Raw genomic sequence first — 16452 nt, 5'->3', positions numbered from 1 at the left:
CCCAAAATGTCCTGAGATGGGAAATCTAGGCCATGTCAAAGTTAAAGGCTTGCTGTTCTTTTCTTCAGGTAGAAGGCAAACATTTGGGAATAGATGTGAATATGTTTGAGTCTTGCCTTGCCTCTCCAAAGTGTGCATGCCCCATGTTTGAAGTTTATCCAAGAAGCAGCCAGCAGTGTTTTAGCTTTTATCCAGGAATATTATAATGGAAGATAAAAAAAACACATTTGTTTTACACTTTATTAGCAGTTCTGAGGGAAATAAAAAAATACTTGTCTTTGGCCCTTGCCCCTCTCCATCCTCCATGGGGCTCAAACTTCCCCAGAGCTCAGATCTTTGCATTTCATTCCTGGTGCTGTTTGTTTTTCGTTCTTTTTTCCTGTAAGTTTAGCTAATAGCTTCTTTTTTCTTTTTTTTTTTTTTTCAATTTAACTCATGCAAACTTCAGTATCCACACCCTCCAGTGTTGATGAGCCCAGAGCTCACCCCCCATTCCCGGAAGCTGCACTTTCCAGGGAATTAATGGTGCTGTGCAAACACTCAGAGCATGAAGTGATCAGGCAAATCTCACAGCCACACTTGGTCCCAGGATTGTTTAAGGCCTCGCATGAAGCCTCAGGAGGAGAAGCCCTGGTCAATGGGTGGGACAATTCTTTGTCCCACAGGAACCTCATCTGCTTTTCACAACAGTCTGTCCTGTGAAAAGGCCAGAGAGAAAAAAAGGAAAGATCCCTCAGGTTTCCATTTGGCTGCATTTTTCCAGACTGTAAATCAGGTAGCGAGAAGCCTGGAGGGCAAAACAGCCCGGTAAATACCTCAGTGCTATGGGTGACTCTGCAAACTGGGCAAGGCCCTTCCCTTGTCCAAAAGCTCCGAGGGACATGGTTTTCATTTGGTGTGAACTGAGACCTCAGCCTGGCTCAGGATTTTGATGTGTTAATGTGATGATCCTTAACACATTCATCCCCAGGGGCTGTATTAATCCACTGCTTTCCCTGTGGTTTATTAACTCGTGGCCTGGCTTTATGGGGACCTACATGCATGTGTTAATGCATCATTTGGAAAGAACTCCCCTTTTCTTTTGGATCTTCTCACCGCAGCTGCAGTCTTTTCCAACTTGGATAGGCACTGTAGCACCATTTTGAGGGGAATGAGAGACTTGCCTTTGCAAACAAACTCTGGATCTGCTGGTAAATAAAGCTAGATACTGAGAGATAAAAGAAACAATGGGAAGGATTCCACTGATTGATAAATGGAATGAGAGATTTGTCTTTACAAACAAACTGTAGATCTGCTGATAAATCAAATTGAATACTGAGAGATGAAAGAAACAATGGGAAGAACCATAAATTCTGTAAAGAATTCCACTGAATGACACAAGGAAAAGACAACGGTAGGGAGTTATACATTAGAAGGTGGTCTTAGGTATTAGGCATTTCAGGTATTGGGTGTTTCAGAAAGTCTGCACCTGTCAAGCACCTCAGCCAATGGGGAAAGAGAGAGGGACATGCGGCCAGGAAATTAGGATAAAAAGGAGGCTGCATCCTCCAAAGATTCGAGAGACTCCAGGGGAATGCCCCATGGGAATGCCCCATGGCCTCTCCCTCTATTCGAATAAAGTTACAGGACTCCTCTGTCTCCTTTTTGGACATAAATGTCTGGTGTTTGTGGATTAATTTTCCTGACAATCTGTTCCATGCTTTCATATGCAGGAGACTTCCTTTGTCTTCCCTGTTTTGTTTCAAACAGAAATGATCCAATGCAATATTCAGGAAGAGGGTGAGGATACAGACTATTTCCCAGTGAAAGTGTCCCTGCTGTCAGCATTTTTCACCTAGCCATCTGAAGCTGAAGCAACCTCAGGTTCTCCCAGGTAAGGTGAAAAGAAAAATTTCATCACTGTAAGGGTAGCCAGGCACTGGCACAGGCTGCCCAGGGCAGTGGTAGAGCCACCAGCCCAGGATGTGTTTAAAAAACAGGCAGATGTGGCACCTGGGGATGTGGTTTAGTGGTGGGTTAATGGTTGGACTTGTATGAAAAATCACACTATGAAAAGCTGGGGTCCATAAAGGAGACAGAGGAGTCCTGAAACTTTATTCTAATAAAGGCAGAGAGTCCACCAGGGCACACGCCGGATGGATTTCCTCTCCTGAGGTTTCAGAGGGCGCAGCCTCCTTTTATCCCAAACTCCCAGCCGCCCGTTGCCCTCTTCCTTTCCCCATTGCTGAGGCACTAGGAAGGTATAGCCTTCCTGAACCGCCTACCCCATATCCGCCTTGAACCTGTCATTTTACCCCAAAGTTCACAAACTCAAGCTCGTGCAGACCCACTTGTCTGTTTCAGGAGTCAAAGCTGTCTGGGCTCTGTAACAAACCTGCTGCTTGTGATGCCTTGGGAAGGCTGACCTAGAACAGAGACTGGACACAGCTAAAGAATAAAACAGGGATTTATTAAAAGGCCTCAATGGATAAACCTTGGGCAGCACAAGAGCCCAGCCAGGGTCACACCCAAGATGAACCAAAATGGTCACAAAATGAACAACTCTCATGGGGTCTCTCACTTTAATAAGTTCTGCTCCATTTGCATATTGGAATTAATTGTCCAGTTACAGCCCCAGCCTATGAAGTCCCATCCACCTTGTTTTTCTCTCTTCAGCCCACATTGTTTATGCTCTTGGGCCTGAAATTTGGATCATTTGTCCTTGGTCCCCAGCTAGAAAATGATTTTTTTTTTGTCTCCCTACTCTGTGAAAAGGGCTTACTATCTTCTAATATGAAGCCCAGAAGTGCACATTAAAGCAGCACCGAATCTGAAAAATATAAAAACATCACTTGAAGCTGGTAGAGACATTAAGACACATTTCAAAGACGTTAACACCCATCCCCTCACCCATGGAATTGTGTGTAAAGACATTAGCACACACCTTTCCTATCACAAGGAACTGTTACCTGTGACAGAGTCCTGCTGCCCTGGTGGTGGTTGAATACCTGCCTCGCTGGGAGAAGCAGGGAATGAATTCCTGGTTCTGCTTTTCTTGCATGGCCTTTGCTCTCCCTGTTACACTGTCTTTATCTCACCCCATGAGTTCTCTCACTTTTGCATTACTCTCCCACATCCCACTGGGAAGGGGTGAGTGAGCAGTGTGGGGCTGAGTTGCTGGCTGGGTTTAAGCCACAACATGCCTGTGTACATAGGGAGGATTTTCCTGTGTCAGTTCAGCAAGGAGCACTGATTCCCATGGGCAGCACACAGGAGGAGCACAGCTCATGGAATAATATAATATAGCAATAATATAGAAAGTGTGGGGAGGTGTATTAGTGATGAAGTTTATCTTCAGGTTTAACTTTTTTCTTATTGCTAAATGATGTCTACTTGAATTTTACCCCAGGTAATCCTACCATGATGGGTTATGGGCACAGCTTTCAAAGAGCTTTAGGAGCCCAGCAGGAGATCCCAGTGACTGGACAGTTATTTTTATTAGCTGACAGTATTTGAGAGTTGGGCTCTCAGGAACATAGAAATACAGATTGCAGAATATCACCTGGCACCTGTCAGCCTGAGCAGTGAATAAGTGCTGACATTGTAATATTACAGCTCACCTGTGGAAGATTCTCATGACTTCAGGCCCAAAAATAACTGGTGCCAGAGCTGTGTACCAGCAGCAGTCCCTTGTACATCACACAAGTATTTTAACCTGTCTTTTGTAACTAAATTTTTGCACCAGTTGAAATGTTACTTAGTATGGGTGCCAGGTTGAGCTACCCAGCATTTTCCCAGCAAGCAATGTCATGAAGCAGAAACATGCTTCAGACTCTGTTAGCTCAAAATCCAGGCTCTGGCACAAGTGTCTCACACATCAGGTGTGAACTGGTGCAGGGCCTGTTGCTACATGAACAGAATACATCTCTTTGCTGCATTTACCCAGTCCAGCACAAGCTGCTCTCAGTGAAAAATTAGGGTACACACACCCGGGACCTTTTCCTCAACTGGCTTTGTCAGATGATCCAATAGAAACCTAACCATCCCCAAGAGAAGGCAGGAACTGGTTTACCCAGCAGCTGCCCTGTTGCAAGACTCCACAGGAGGCGAGGCAGCAGGAGCCCATCATGGAGGTGTGGAGGGGAGTAGGAGAGGGGAGTGGGAGCAGCTGAGCTGCAATGCCCAGTGTCAGCATGTTTGAGCCCTGAGTGTCAGTAGAGGAGTGGTTTTATCTCTGTCAGGAAGTTTCTGCTCTCCACCTGTCAATTATCACCTCACCCCAACGTCTCTGCCAAGGTTTCACCCACGGTTTAACCAGTGCTCGCTGCAGCTGCGAGGGGTGAGGTAAAGCCTTGCCCTCCCCACCACACTGCCCCTCCTGATTATGTGATGGCAGCAGCCCTTGCCTCACCTAAAACGTTACTCTAAGCCAACATGCAGATATTCATCTCTTTCTTCCCAGCAAGGTGCAGCTCAACAGCAAAGTGCCTGCATTAAATCTTCCCTGTCTGTTTGGGGGAATTCTAATGCCTGCACAAAGCAGAAGGCTGAGGAGGGGCACACACTCGATTCATCTCCTGTACAAAGCGATCCTTGGGGTTTGGGCATCATTTTTAGCACTGCCAAACCACAGAGATGATGCAAAATGTAACCGTGTCAGTAGTGCTGCTCCAGCAGGCTTCATGCCTCCGGTGACTTTCCCGGATCACAGCAGCCTGATCCCTTTTTTGGTGGTTTTTAACACTTAAATGCCGACAGCATGCAGGTGCCTGAGGAGAGGTGTCACTCTCACGGCCCAGGCTGTGCTCCTCCTAGGACAGCAGGTGATGCTGGAGGCTCCGGGAGTCCAGGGCTCCATCTCCTGGCCAGTCCCAGCCTGCAGGAATCCACCTACCCCCGAGAACAACTTTGGGCACAACAGTATCAGAAAGATCTAAAGTTACTTGTGAAGGGTCTTGAGGGAACTCGAGCTGTGTGAGGAGTGGCTGAGGGCACTCGGTTTGTTCAGCCTGAAGGAGACAGGGCAGAGCTCACCAGGGGCTGCAGCTTCATCCCAAGGACCAGCTCTGATCTCTGCTCTGTGACCAGGGACAGGACTGAGGGAACGGCTGGAGCTGTGCCAGGGAGGGTCAGGTTGGATATCAGGAAAGGTTCATTCCCCAGAGGGTGCTGGCACTGCCCAGGCTCCCCAGGGAATGGGCACAGCCCCGAGGCTGCCAGAGCTCCAGGAGAGCTTGGACAGCGCTGCCAGGGATGCCCAGGGTGGGATTGTTGGGGGGTCTGTGCAGGGACAGGAGCTGGACTCATGATCCGTGTGTGTCCCTTCTGATTCAGGATATTTAATGATTATGGAGAAGCAGCTATCTGAAAATGAGCTCTTCTTGTTCTGCTGCTGTGCTTTTCAGGGTCTCACAGCATTGCACCTGGTGACTTTGTTGATTAAATTATTTTCTGAGTGTCTGATATCCCTGTCAGCCCTGCTGAGCTCAGGGATATCTGGCTGGGCTCTACCTTGGCTCATGCCTCAGAAGCATAACTGTTCACAGAGTTCTGACAGTGAATTCACACTTCTCTACAAGATTCAGGGCAGGAAGGGGCCAGTCTGTTTGCCAAATTTGGTTGCAAAGTCTACAGAGAGAGAAATCATTCTTTGTCTGTGCCAAAAGTGCAAATTACAATTGGAAAAATGTTGAGTTCGTGAATGTGGAAACTCACGATGTGTGATGATTTTTCTGATATTTTGTAACATTTTATAAGGGGTTTTAAAGTCCTGTCTCGATGAATCACCTCGAATTCTCAACTTCTCTTTTAAAAAGTCTGTGGTCACGTCGCTGCAGAGAATCACGAGCATCTCAACCTCAAGATTCAGCCATTGAAGGCAAAGAACCACTTATTTCCTCCTTTCTAACTTTTTGCTAACTTTCATTCTGTTGTGCAAGGGGGAGGAGTGGATTCCTGCTCCTCAGCTGCCTGAACCGACAGTGCCGAGTGCCAGCTACGGGCTCATCTGGAGAACTGCACTCAGCGAGAGCTTATCCTGACTGCATCCAGCAGCCCTCGGAGCCCGCGGTAGCACAGCCGCAGAGCAAGGCAGATTCCCCTCTCCATCAAAGAAACCTCACCAATTCTCTTTGATGGATGCAAACAGCAGCGGTGGGGCCGAAGGAGGCTCTGCCCCGTTCCACCGGCGCCGGGCCGGGCCCGCCTCCACCTCCGGCTGCGGGGCATGTGCGAGCCGGGGCTCTGCGCTCTTGGGCCGCTCCGCTAACAAAGCTGAGGGGAACAAATCCCCACGGTGTCCTGACCCCAGGAGAGGCGAATACCTCGGGCTGTGGGACAGGCCCGCGGTGCCCGAGCCCCTTCAGAGGGGGTAGGAAAGAGAGGGAAGCGCCGAAGGCAGCGGAGGGAAAAGCAGCTTCCCCGGGGAATGCCCGGCGCTGTCCCGCCCGCGCCGGGCGGGCACAGCTACCACAGGGACCCCTCTGCCCGACCCCCTCGGCACTGGGCGGAGCGGGACCCGGAGCCGCCCGGAACGCCTCAGGCCCGGGGCCGCTCCCGCCTCCGCCGCGCGGGCACGCCCCGCCCGCAGGTCCTGGCAGGGCCGCGGGGAGCTCCTGGGACGCTGGTGAGTGCGGCACCCGCGCTGTGGCGGCCCCGATCCCGGGAGGCCCGCGGGGAGCAGGGAGGCCCGGGCGCTGGTCCCGCAGCCGTGCCCGAGGCCCCGCGGGCCGGGGGCGCTGGTCCGGTCCCGGTGCCGCAGCGCCGGCTCCGTCGCTGTTTGTTCCCCCCAGGGATGATGAGGAAGAGGAGCGGCCGCAGCCACAGTCAGGCTCCAGCGCTGAGCAGGGTGAGCGCTTCCCTCGGGCCCCTGCCCCCTCGTGTCACACCGGCCCCGGGCCAGTTGCGGTGTTAGGAGTCATTCCAATGCTCTGCATCCACCTAAGCACCCCCTCTGCCTTTTCCCTCCCTCTCTCCTCCTTGGGGTTGGCTTGGACTCGTGTCTTGTTAGCCAAGGCCGGCAATGAAGGGACTGCGGGCTTGACCCAAGTTTGGGAATGTCACTTGTTGAGGCTGGCTCGGGACATCTGTCCTCCTGTGGATCACATCCATCCTGGGTCTTCAAAGCTTCTGGTAATCCTACTTGCATCCTCTGTGCAGCTGTGGGAAGATGCAAGATCCTCTGCATCTTCCCACAGCTAAAAAAATACCCCCTGCACCAGTCATTAGGTTTCATTTCCTTCTGTGCCACCTGGAAGAGCAAGGTAGTGAAGAGTCATGTGGGGAACATCCAGGTTTGACCCTTCTGATGTGTTTTCTCTTCTTGCAGAAGACAGGCCTTCACCCAAGGAGCTAGAGGAGCTGGAACTGCTGAACAGGGCCTTAGAGAAGGCACTGAAGGTCAGGAAAAGCGTCTTGAAAACTCCATTAGAGACTCGGGGAGCTACAGGACAGAAATGGGCAGGTGAGGCACATGCTCCCAAGAAAGCTGAAGAGCAGCAGGTGCCTGTATCTGTTGAGGATGTTCCTGAGTGCAGGAAAGTGAGAGCTGGAAGCAAAAAGCCTATGTTGCTGAAGAAGCCCTCTCCATACCAGTTAAGAGCCCCTTACAGGACTGACCCAGATGTGAAGAAACTGCAAAGGAAAGTCCCAGCCAGATGTGTTTCTCAAGGCCCCAGGACAGCTGGGAAGATCTCCTCAAAAGGAGTGACTTCCAAAGAGGGAAAGAGTCACAGGACAGCAACTGGTGCCAGTGCCAGAGAAGTCTGTGCTGCAGCTGAACTCCAGGAGACACCTGGCTTGCCTGAATCTGCCCCAAATGAGCAGCAGAGCTTTTCTGGAGGGGATTCAGCTGCAGGAAAGAATTCCACAGTTGCTGGTAAGCAGTTACTTGATGCAGGGAAGAAAAGTTGTGGTTTCCTGGGAGAGTCCAGCAAAAAGGAGGACACTGCAAGTGCATGGGGAAGGAGCACCTCACCAGGGACAGGCACCCTGCAGGAAAAGGGGTAAGTGTGGGAGGTGGGCACCTCTCCTGTTCTGCTCCACACTCTCAGGCACATGTACAGATCCTGCTGGCTGTAGCTGCTCTGGGTGTCCCAGCCTGGCTTCATTCTCCTCACATCCCTCTCAAGAGGAAGAATCCTATACAGTTTAAAAGCCTTTATTGTGGTTGAGTAAATGCTTTCATTTTAAGGGCTTATTGTTGGATGGCTGAGACTTTGAAAGCCTTTCAATTAAGACTTTTGATGTTTCATAGTCCCCTGTGAGTGGTCTGGAAAGCTGTCTCTGTAGAGCTTTCTTGAGCCTTAGCTTTCCTCTGAGTGTACTCTGTATTATAGTATATTGATTTTCTTTATTTATTCTGTTTTTTACACAGTGAAAATATATAATGCATGAATTGTCTCTCTCTCTAAAGCATGTGCCCAGTGCTGTTTGGAGTGGTGGCATCTGGGTTTGATGCTGTCCCTGTTAACCTGTAACATACTGCCCACACAACTACACAAATCAGGACTGACTAAAGTGCAGTTGTTTCAAGGGTTTGGTGCAGGAAGGATTATGAAAGGAATGTTACTGAGATTCTCTGTGGAAAAGTGGCAAAATAATACTTGGAAGATTGGCTTTGTGCCAGTCTGTCTTGTTTAAGTAATTTCTTTCTTCTTTTGCTTTAACAAAACATAGAAGCTCAATCTGCATCTGGAAAGTTTTGAGGAGTATTTCTCTCAGCCACCACAACCTAACTCTTGTGTTTGTGCAGGGAGGAAATGATCCCCTTTCACTGGCATTGGAAAAGCCCCAGGACACTTCAGTGACAGTTGCTGTAGGAACAGGGATCTGGATTCAAACATTTGCTTAAATTCCCAGCTGTGGCCTTGCGTTCATAGTCTACACGTGACTAACAACTGCCAGTCCTTCTGTTTTTGTAACAACAGTTTAGGGATTATTCTGCTTCAGGGTTAAGAATCATATTCCCAGTGGAAGCTGGAATGTCCCTTTCCTATTTCTTGGAGTGCCATGTGGTGCTAAGCAAAGCTGCCTTGTCCTGCAGCTTTGCAGGTATGAGAAGGTAGGGCAGGAGGCCGTGGCAGACCAGTTTCCCTGAAGGTGCTGTTTCCATGTCTGTACTCTGCTGTGCCATGGCTTTGCTCCCAGCTGCCCACCCTGGGTGAACCTCTGATTGGGCCAGGATGCAGGGGCTCTCCCAGCTCAGCTCCATGATGCCTGGAGAGTTGAATGAGCAACCTAACCTTCCTTCCTTGAGGACAGTCTGAAGACAGTGGTGGATCCAATCTCCAGAGTTGCTGACATCTCCCATTGCAGATAAATTAATTTCAGATTTTGACAAAGCACTATTTTCCCTGTTGCAAGACAAGGCTCAGTTAATTGCTTTCCTGCTGCCAGGATTGATCCTTCTCCTGTTTCACAGATGCCAGCTGAAGCTCCCCCTTTCCTACAGGAAAGCCTATTCCAGGAACTCCAGGTAAGACCAGTCTGACCAGTTCAGTGCAGAACTACCCTGAGCTTCAGGGCTGTGAGGAGGGGCCAGGTGTGGCTGCTCTGTGTGCCCTGGGAGGCAGTGACCCCACAGGCCATGGGGCCTGAACTGGGAGCAGGAAGAGCTCCCATACTGCAAGGCTGCTGCTGAGGATGTGTTCTCCTGTTATTGTAGCCACTAGTGCTACTTTTGTTCTCTGAGTGCTAATACTGTTAATCACTGAGTTATGAAGTTCCTGGGATGCTTTAATCATGAGTTTAAGGGTGCAGCCGAAGCTTCTGCTGGTGCCACACACCTGTTGAAGGCAGGATACCCCCTGGGATGGGTGTCTGTACACACTATCCAGTGAGAGTTTCCCAGACCATCCCTGCCCTGCCTTTGCAGCCTGGAAGCAGCACAACTGTGTGTGTCTGAGTCTGGTTCCTGCTGCTGAACTCTTACACAGCTACAGTGTTACTGCAGGAACTTGGGGCTTGCATGCTCTAGTCCATTCTCCAGTCTTCTGGAAGGGTTTCCTACATTTCCTCTGAGAAATCTTGCCATAATTCAGCAGATTGCTCATTATGTGCTTTGTTCAGATATTAAGCATAAACCCTGTCTTAAATCTAACTATAGTCCCTTGTGCTGCCCTCAAGAATTCCTCCTCGTCTTAGAAACTGTCATTTATCAGACACCAGTTTGTTAGTTGCCCTTCTGCAAGTTGTAAAGACTTTATGCCCCTAATTTTCATTTCTAAATTGAGCCTTTTAGCATTCTAATCACTTTCATGTAATTTTATACTTCTCACTATTGCTTTTAACTCAGTAACAGATTGAGAATAACCTTTGCACTAAAGATCCCTTGTAGAGGATTTGCATCTTGCCTGGGAACTTCTATTCTTTCCTGTTCCATTAACCTTGACACTTCTTTGCATAACATATTTCTGTGCAGATTCTAACATGACTTAAAAGACCCATTAGGCTAGAGAGAAGACACATGCACACTTGAGTTAGTCAGGCACTGCAGAACTATTTTAAGCTTCCTCCTGATGGCTCTCACTTACTGTGGCAGGTTTTGGAAGACAGTCCTTAAGGAAAGGATATAATTGGGATTGTGCACTCATGAGGATGTTGAACTCTGTGAGAGAAATGCATCTCTCCAGTAGTGCTGTTATTTGTGCAGTGTTTTATCTAAAAAACTGGTGGAGTCTGGTGTGAAGTCCTGGTCAGCTTCCTCATGATACTGTCCTGAAACCTCTCTTGCATCCCTGACATGCTGCTGTCATTCTGTTTGCCAAACATACCACTTTGTCCCCCCTAAAAATTATTAAAGAAGAATCTTGAGGAAGTTTGGAATATGAAGTAGTTGGGTGAGAGTTTATCCTGTCTGCTCTTTCTTTTGTACACCTATACTAACAGAACAAATGTACAGAAATGCAAATGACTTAGTCCCAAGAAAGGAAGGGAAGATTTGTTGTTTCCTATGGGGTATAAACACAGGCAGGACAATACAACAGAATAAGGGATGTGCTGCAGGTTCACATTCTGCTTATGGAAATGTGCTGTCTGTGTTCTGATCCTTCCCCTCAAAACAAGAGGAGAGAGTAACAGGTGCTTTGCAGTGTCTGGTACTTTCTGCAGGGTGTCCTTGTTGATCTGATAGCAGCCCTGGGAATGAGTTGGGAATGGCTGGTGAATAACCTGTGAGAGAGAGGAGGAGAGAGTCACTTGTAATTAAAGCACTGCTGTGCCACACTGGTGTGTCACAGCTCAGCGTGAGCACTGTCTGGTACAAAGGAGCATAACTTCCACCTCCTGCCCCTTTGGAATTTCAGGGCATGGGAGAGATGTCGCCTGTGCCAGACAAGTGCAGATGCAGCAGCTGCAAGGACCCGTTTTGTGGAGAGAATCCAGACAACCGTATCCTTTCCTAGCACACACAGGGTGCAACTGCTCTGCAGTGAGCTCCAAGCTGGAGAGAGTTATGCCTCCAGTAACAGCAGTCCCACTTGGGTCTCTAGGCAGTGGGTTTTTTCACAGTACAGCTGTTGAGCACTTGCAAAACTTCTGGTCCAGATAAATGTGGCCACACGGCAAGCATGCCCTACACAGCTGTGCTGTGCTGTGCTGTCCTCACCTTCCCCCTGCAGTGCCACTTCCCTCTGCCCTGCTTCCAGCTGGCCTGGCCTGGGGCTCAGGATTGTGTGGAACCTTCCTTAAGCTGCTGCTGTTTGAGTTTTGCTCCCCGAAGCTGACCCCCAGTCCTGCAGAGATAGAGGAGGAATTAAGGGGCCTCCAGGATGTCCCCTCCCATCTGAGGCAGTATGTGGAAGCTGAGCCTGCAGGTAAGGAGGGAAAAAGGGCAGTGGGATTGCAGAAGGCAGAATAAGGATGATTTGGGCTCCAGTTCCATGTGTTTTGTCTTCTTGGCATGTGGTGGACATGAGGGACGGGAACATTCTCTGCCTGAAATGAAGGCTGGTGAACCTGAGGCCACTCTGGAAGCTGTTTGGGGAGGAAGGTTCCAGTGTTCACACATTTTCCCTGCTTCTCTTGTAGATCATTCCACTCTGCAAGGAGAGTATGAAAGCCTTCTGACCTTGGAGGGTTTGCAAACCACGGTGTCCCAGTGCCTGCAGAAGCTGCAGCTGCTGCGAGAAGGTGAGATGGTCCCTGTGTGTGTGTGTGTGTGTGGTCAGGTGTGGACATGGCCCTTTGCCACCCCTGTGTGCAGGACACTGGACCACGGTCATTTTGCTCCTGTCTGTCTTTATGGTATTGGAGCACTTAATTCTCTGGTGGCAAACAAATCTGTGGTACCTGTGTGCCTCCCCTCTGTGTTCAGGAGAGACTTGGAGCTTTGAACTGCAGTTGCAGTTCAAGAGGGCCAGGGAGGGGACAATGCAGGCCACAGCTTGGGGTGTCCTGATTGTGCCATGTGTGAGGAGCTTGCCCTGATTAATACAGTGTCTTTAGTCATCAGCTTCTGGGAACAGTAAGTAGCTCATAAAGGCTGCAAGTACAGATTTATCTTGTATGTTTTTGTCTCCTGCCTTTTCTTGTGCCCTGGCAGCTCTGGAGTCCCAGCTGAGGCTGTGCCCAGACTGCACTGGGGATGTGGGGAGCTGCTCTCCAGCCTGTGTCCCTGCCAGGGGACAGACGTGTGACAGTGCAGACATGCTGGCTGTGCCTCTCCTCTGTTACTCCAGTCTCCAGGAGCTGAGGGACCTGTTTGCCTTGAAGCTGCAAGTGTCAATGCTGCACCAAGAGATTGCCTTACAAAAGGTGAGTCAGGAGGAGTGTCAGTGCTCCCAGAGCAGGGAAGGAAAAGGACAGTTGTGGGGCAGCAGCTGTTGTACAAGGTGCTGATGGGCAGCAGCAGCATGGCAAGTTCCTTCAGTGATGTTTCTATGTTTATGCCTTGTTCTCTTTGTTGGTGAATGAGACTTTTTTTGTTGTTATTGTTAGGGCCAGAGCAGAGGCTCTTACATGCCTGACCCTCTCCTGATAAGATTTTATTTATGTATTCTGAATGAATTTGGCAGTGGAGGAAGTTGTTGGTAATGCCCCTTTTGTCAAGCCTTTACAGCCCTCTTAGGGCACCCACTCCCTCATTCCCTCCTGTGTGACTTCAGGTGAACTCCTCTGTTCTCTGTTGATTTCCTTTTAAATCTCAATCCACTGTGCTGCTAATCTTGCTTTTACCATTCTGAGACTGTAAGAACAGGGTAGGAGGTGTCAGCTTCTTCAGCAGCCTGAGCAGAGAGTTTGCCACACAAGGATTACTTGTTCTTCTCAGCCAGCAGCAAAGGGCAGAAAAGATCTGTGAAATCAAATCTCCTCCTCTGACCTATTCTTTGCCATTGACTTGAGCAATAGAGGCTCTGGAAAAGTAATTTTTTGTAAGCCAGAGAGGTGTTATTAATAACTGTCTACAGCCCTGTGGCTGAAGACAGATCACTACCTGACTTCAAATGGGATTTCAGCATTATAATCCTGAATTATGGATTATGAAGGGTTTGGGGTTTTTTTTGTCTGCCTGAAATGAAATGGTGACCAAGGCCTGGTTCCTGCTGCTCTGTTGGTTAACTCAGTTTCTTCTGCACATGTACCCAAATAGATCCTTTGTGCCATGTGAGCCCTGAAGGTTTGAAGCAGCTCTGTGCAGAGTGTGCAGGATGAGTGAAATTCTTGGGACAGGTGAAGTAAGTGGGCATGCAACAAGATAAATACCCCAGAAGAGGATGTACCTGTGTCTGGGCCAAGCCTGTCCACTGCCTTTCCATGGAGGAATGCCAAGTATCATAGAAGTTCCTGGTAGCTCTTAGCCTGTCTTTGATGGTGAAGATCTGTTTCTTCTTAGGTGTCAGGAGCAGAGCAGGTGGAAGTGGAGCAGTGCAGCACTCCTTTATGTGCCAGCTTTCCCCTTAGGTAGCTTTCATGTCTGTAGAAACAGACTTCCCAGAGATGAGCAGCTGTGTCCTGCTCCCCTGTCCCTGCACAGAGACTTGTGTAGAACAGGAGAGGGAACCCCCTGCAGATATCCTGTACTCTGTTCTGTTTGGGTCTTCCTCTGTATCCACCAGGGAACAATAATGGAATTACAGATTAACTTGAGTTGGAAGAGACCCAACTCTTGGCCCTGCATGGCCAGCCCAAGAATCCCACCCTCTGCCTGAGAGTGATGTCCAAACACTCCTGGAGCTCTGGCAGCCTTTAGGGAGGTGGCTGACACATGTTGTTGAGTTGTCCTCTCTCCTGGGCAGGCACTGTGCAGCAGGCTGGGTGAGATTTGGTGTGCAGGCTGCTTAACCTCACGCCAGATGAAAAAAGAAAAAATTAAACTCCCAGGCAAAATGTCTGTCTGAGCATTAATTCAAGAATGGGGCACCAAAGACCAGCTTTTGTCCAGTGATTGAAGTGACCTGTGCTTGAGTTGTCAGTCAGTCCACATCCAGAGCTGATGCTGATGCTGCGCTGGGTTGTTTGACAGCATGGGCTGAGGTCCCAGCACAGGCTGAACAGAGCAGCAGCCAGGCCAGGGAATGTTGGACACCCTGAGCAGTCCCTGTAGCCTGTCTGGGCTGGAGTTGGCCACTTACACCTCTGGCACAACTGGGAGGTGATGGGAACAGTCCTGAGTGAGGGGGAACTCACCCTTGGGTGAGTGAACGCTCCACTGTGTGGCTGCAGAGCTCCTGAACCAACACCAGTAGTTTCTTGCAGGATGCTGATCTCATCCCAGTGCTGGGCCTTCCCTGCAGCAGGGCACCAGCACTGCCACTTGACTTCTCTGGAAATGCTGGGTGGCTGCCAAGGCAGCTCATGAGCAGAAAATGAACCACTCTGCCTCTATTAAATATGACAAAAGAAAGTATCCATCAATCAATTAGCCTGTTATTAGTCATACTGCTCTGATTAGATTTCACTTGTTATGCAGCCACTACAAGGAGTGCTGGAGTGCTGCTGGCTCTGGTGACAGTGTCTCCTTTGCTTCTGGCCAGGTGATGATGGCAGAGCTGCTGCCTGTCCTGGAGCCCAGGCCATTGCTGGAGGGCTCTGCAGGGCTGTTCCGGGCCATCCACAGCCAGCTCTGTGAGGGGGGCCGGCTCTTCCCTGTGCTGGTGCGAGACGAGCTGCTGGACTGAGCTGGGCAGCCTCCTGCTAGTCCTGCACAAAGCCAAAGACAGCTCCAAGCAATAAATCTTTTCTATGAACTTCTTTACTCTGCCTGTTTATTCCACTAAATTCCAGGGGGTTGTTTTTGTCATGTTTTTATTTTATTTTAACTTCCTTTTCTGTCAGGAGGACTGGAGCCCCTCTCGTCTGGAGCCAGGCAGGGAGAGCTGGGGGTGTTCAGCCCCAAGAAGAGAAGGCTCCAGGAAGACCTCAGAGCCCCTTTCAGGGCCTAAAGGGGCTCCAGGAGAGCTGCAGAGGGACAAGGGATGGAGGGACAGGACACAGGGAATGGCTTCCCACTGCCAGAGGGCAGGGATGGATGGGATATTGGGAAGGGATTGTTCCCTAGGTGGATGGTAAGGCCCTGGGATGGGCTGCCCTTGGATCCCTGAAGTCCAACCAAAGCCAGGTTGGATGGGGCTTGGAGCTGCCTGCTCTAGTGGAAGGTGTCTCTGCCCGTGGCAGGGGTGGAATGAGGTGAGTTTTAAGGTCCCTTGCCACCCAAACCAGTCTGTGTTTCTGTTGTTCTATGTCCCTTTCCTAACCTGTTAACTGAGGTTTTGTGAAGCCCCTTCAGGTCTTCAGAGACTCTGATTTTGGCTTTTCTTCCAAGGCTCTTCCCAGCTCAGGACACCAGGCTCCTGGATACAGACAGTGCAGCAGGGAATAAAACATGTTTATCCTGATCAGCCGTAGGACCATGGGTCACGGCCCTCCAGCATCCAGAAATCCTGAGAGCCCGAGCTGCTGCTGGCCCGGCACCGTGCTCAGAGCCGGCAGGGAGGGCGGTGCAGCACGGGCCGGTGCCGGTGCCCGTGCCGGTGTCCGTGCCGGTGCCCGTGCCCGTGCCCGTGCCGGTGCCCGTGTCCGTGCCGGTGCCCGTGTCCGTGCCTGTGCCCGCACGGGCCGGTGCCGGTGCCCGTGCCGGTGCCCGTGCCCGTGCCGGTGCCCGTGCCCGTGCCGGTGTGGGCGGGCAGCGAGCGGGTCCCGCTGTGCCCGGCAGGTGGCGGCCGGGCCCCGCCGGAGCCGGAGGCGCCCGGAATGTCCAGCCCGGCCCTAGAAAAGGCAGGTCCTGCCGCGCTTCCCACCTTGTCACTGCGGGAAAAGGCCAGCTGCCATCCTCCTTCATGCTGGGTTTCTGCGCGTAATCCCCAAACCCCTGATGTTTCAGTGACAGGTAAAGCTTTGGAGTGAAGTGGAAAACCTCTGCTTGTGAGTACTTAAATTCCATTCAGGAATAGTACCACAGCCTAGTACAGTTTGACCCAGACCATATCTCAAAGCTGCATTCTCTTTGGTGTGTGTGTGTGTGTTTGTGTGTGTGTA

At 50.3% G+C, this 16452-nt stretch overlaps 1 protein-coding gene across 1 annotated transcript; it reads left to right on the top strand.

The window, feature by feature from the left end:
* The first annotated feature begins 6113 nt into the window (after positions 1-6113).
* Positions 6114-15168, top strand: TEDC2 (tubulin epsilon and delta complex 2). The gene is made up of 9 exons (XM_039731879.1): positions 6114-6207; positions 6569-6826; positions 7307-7982; positions 9401-9454; positions 11283-11367; positions 11678-11792; positions 12007-12108; positions 12521-12732; positions 14952-15168. The coding sequence occupies exons 1-9, from the start codon at positions 6114-6116 to the stop codon at positions 15093-15095; spliced, it is 1740 nt and encodes a 579-aa protein (XP_039587813.1). The 3' UTR covers positions 15096-15168.
* Positions 15169-16452: the final 1284 nt, after the last annotated feature.

Source organism: Passer montanus, unplaced genomic scaffold, assembly GCF_014805655.1.
Source record: "Passer montanus isolate IOZ18808 unplaced genomic scaffold, ASM1480565v1 scaffold8, whole genome shotgun sequence".
Taxonomy (NCBI): domain Eukaryota; kingdom Metazoa; phylum Chordata; class Aves; order Passeriformes; family Passeridae; genus Passer; species Passer montanus.
The sequence above is the reverse complement of the archived record's forward strand: the minus strand, read 5'-3'. Positions and strand labels throughout refer to the sequence as shown.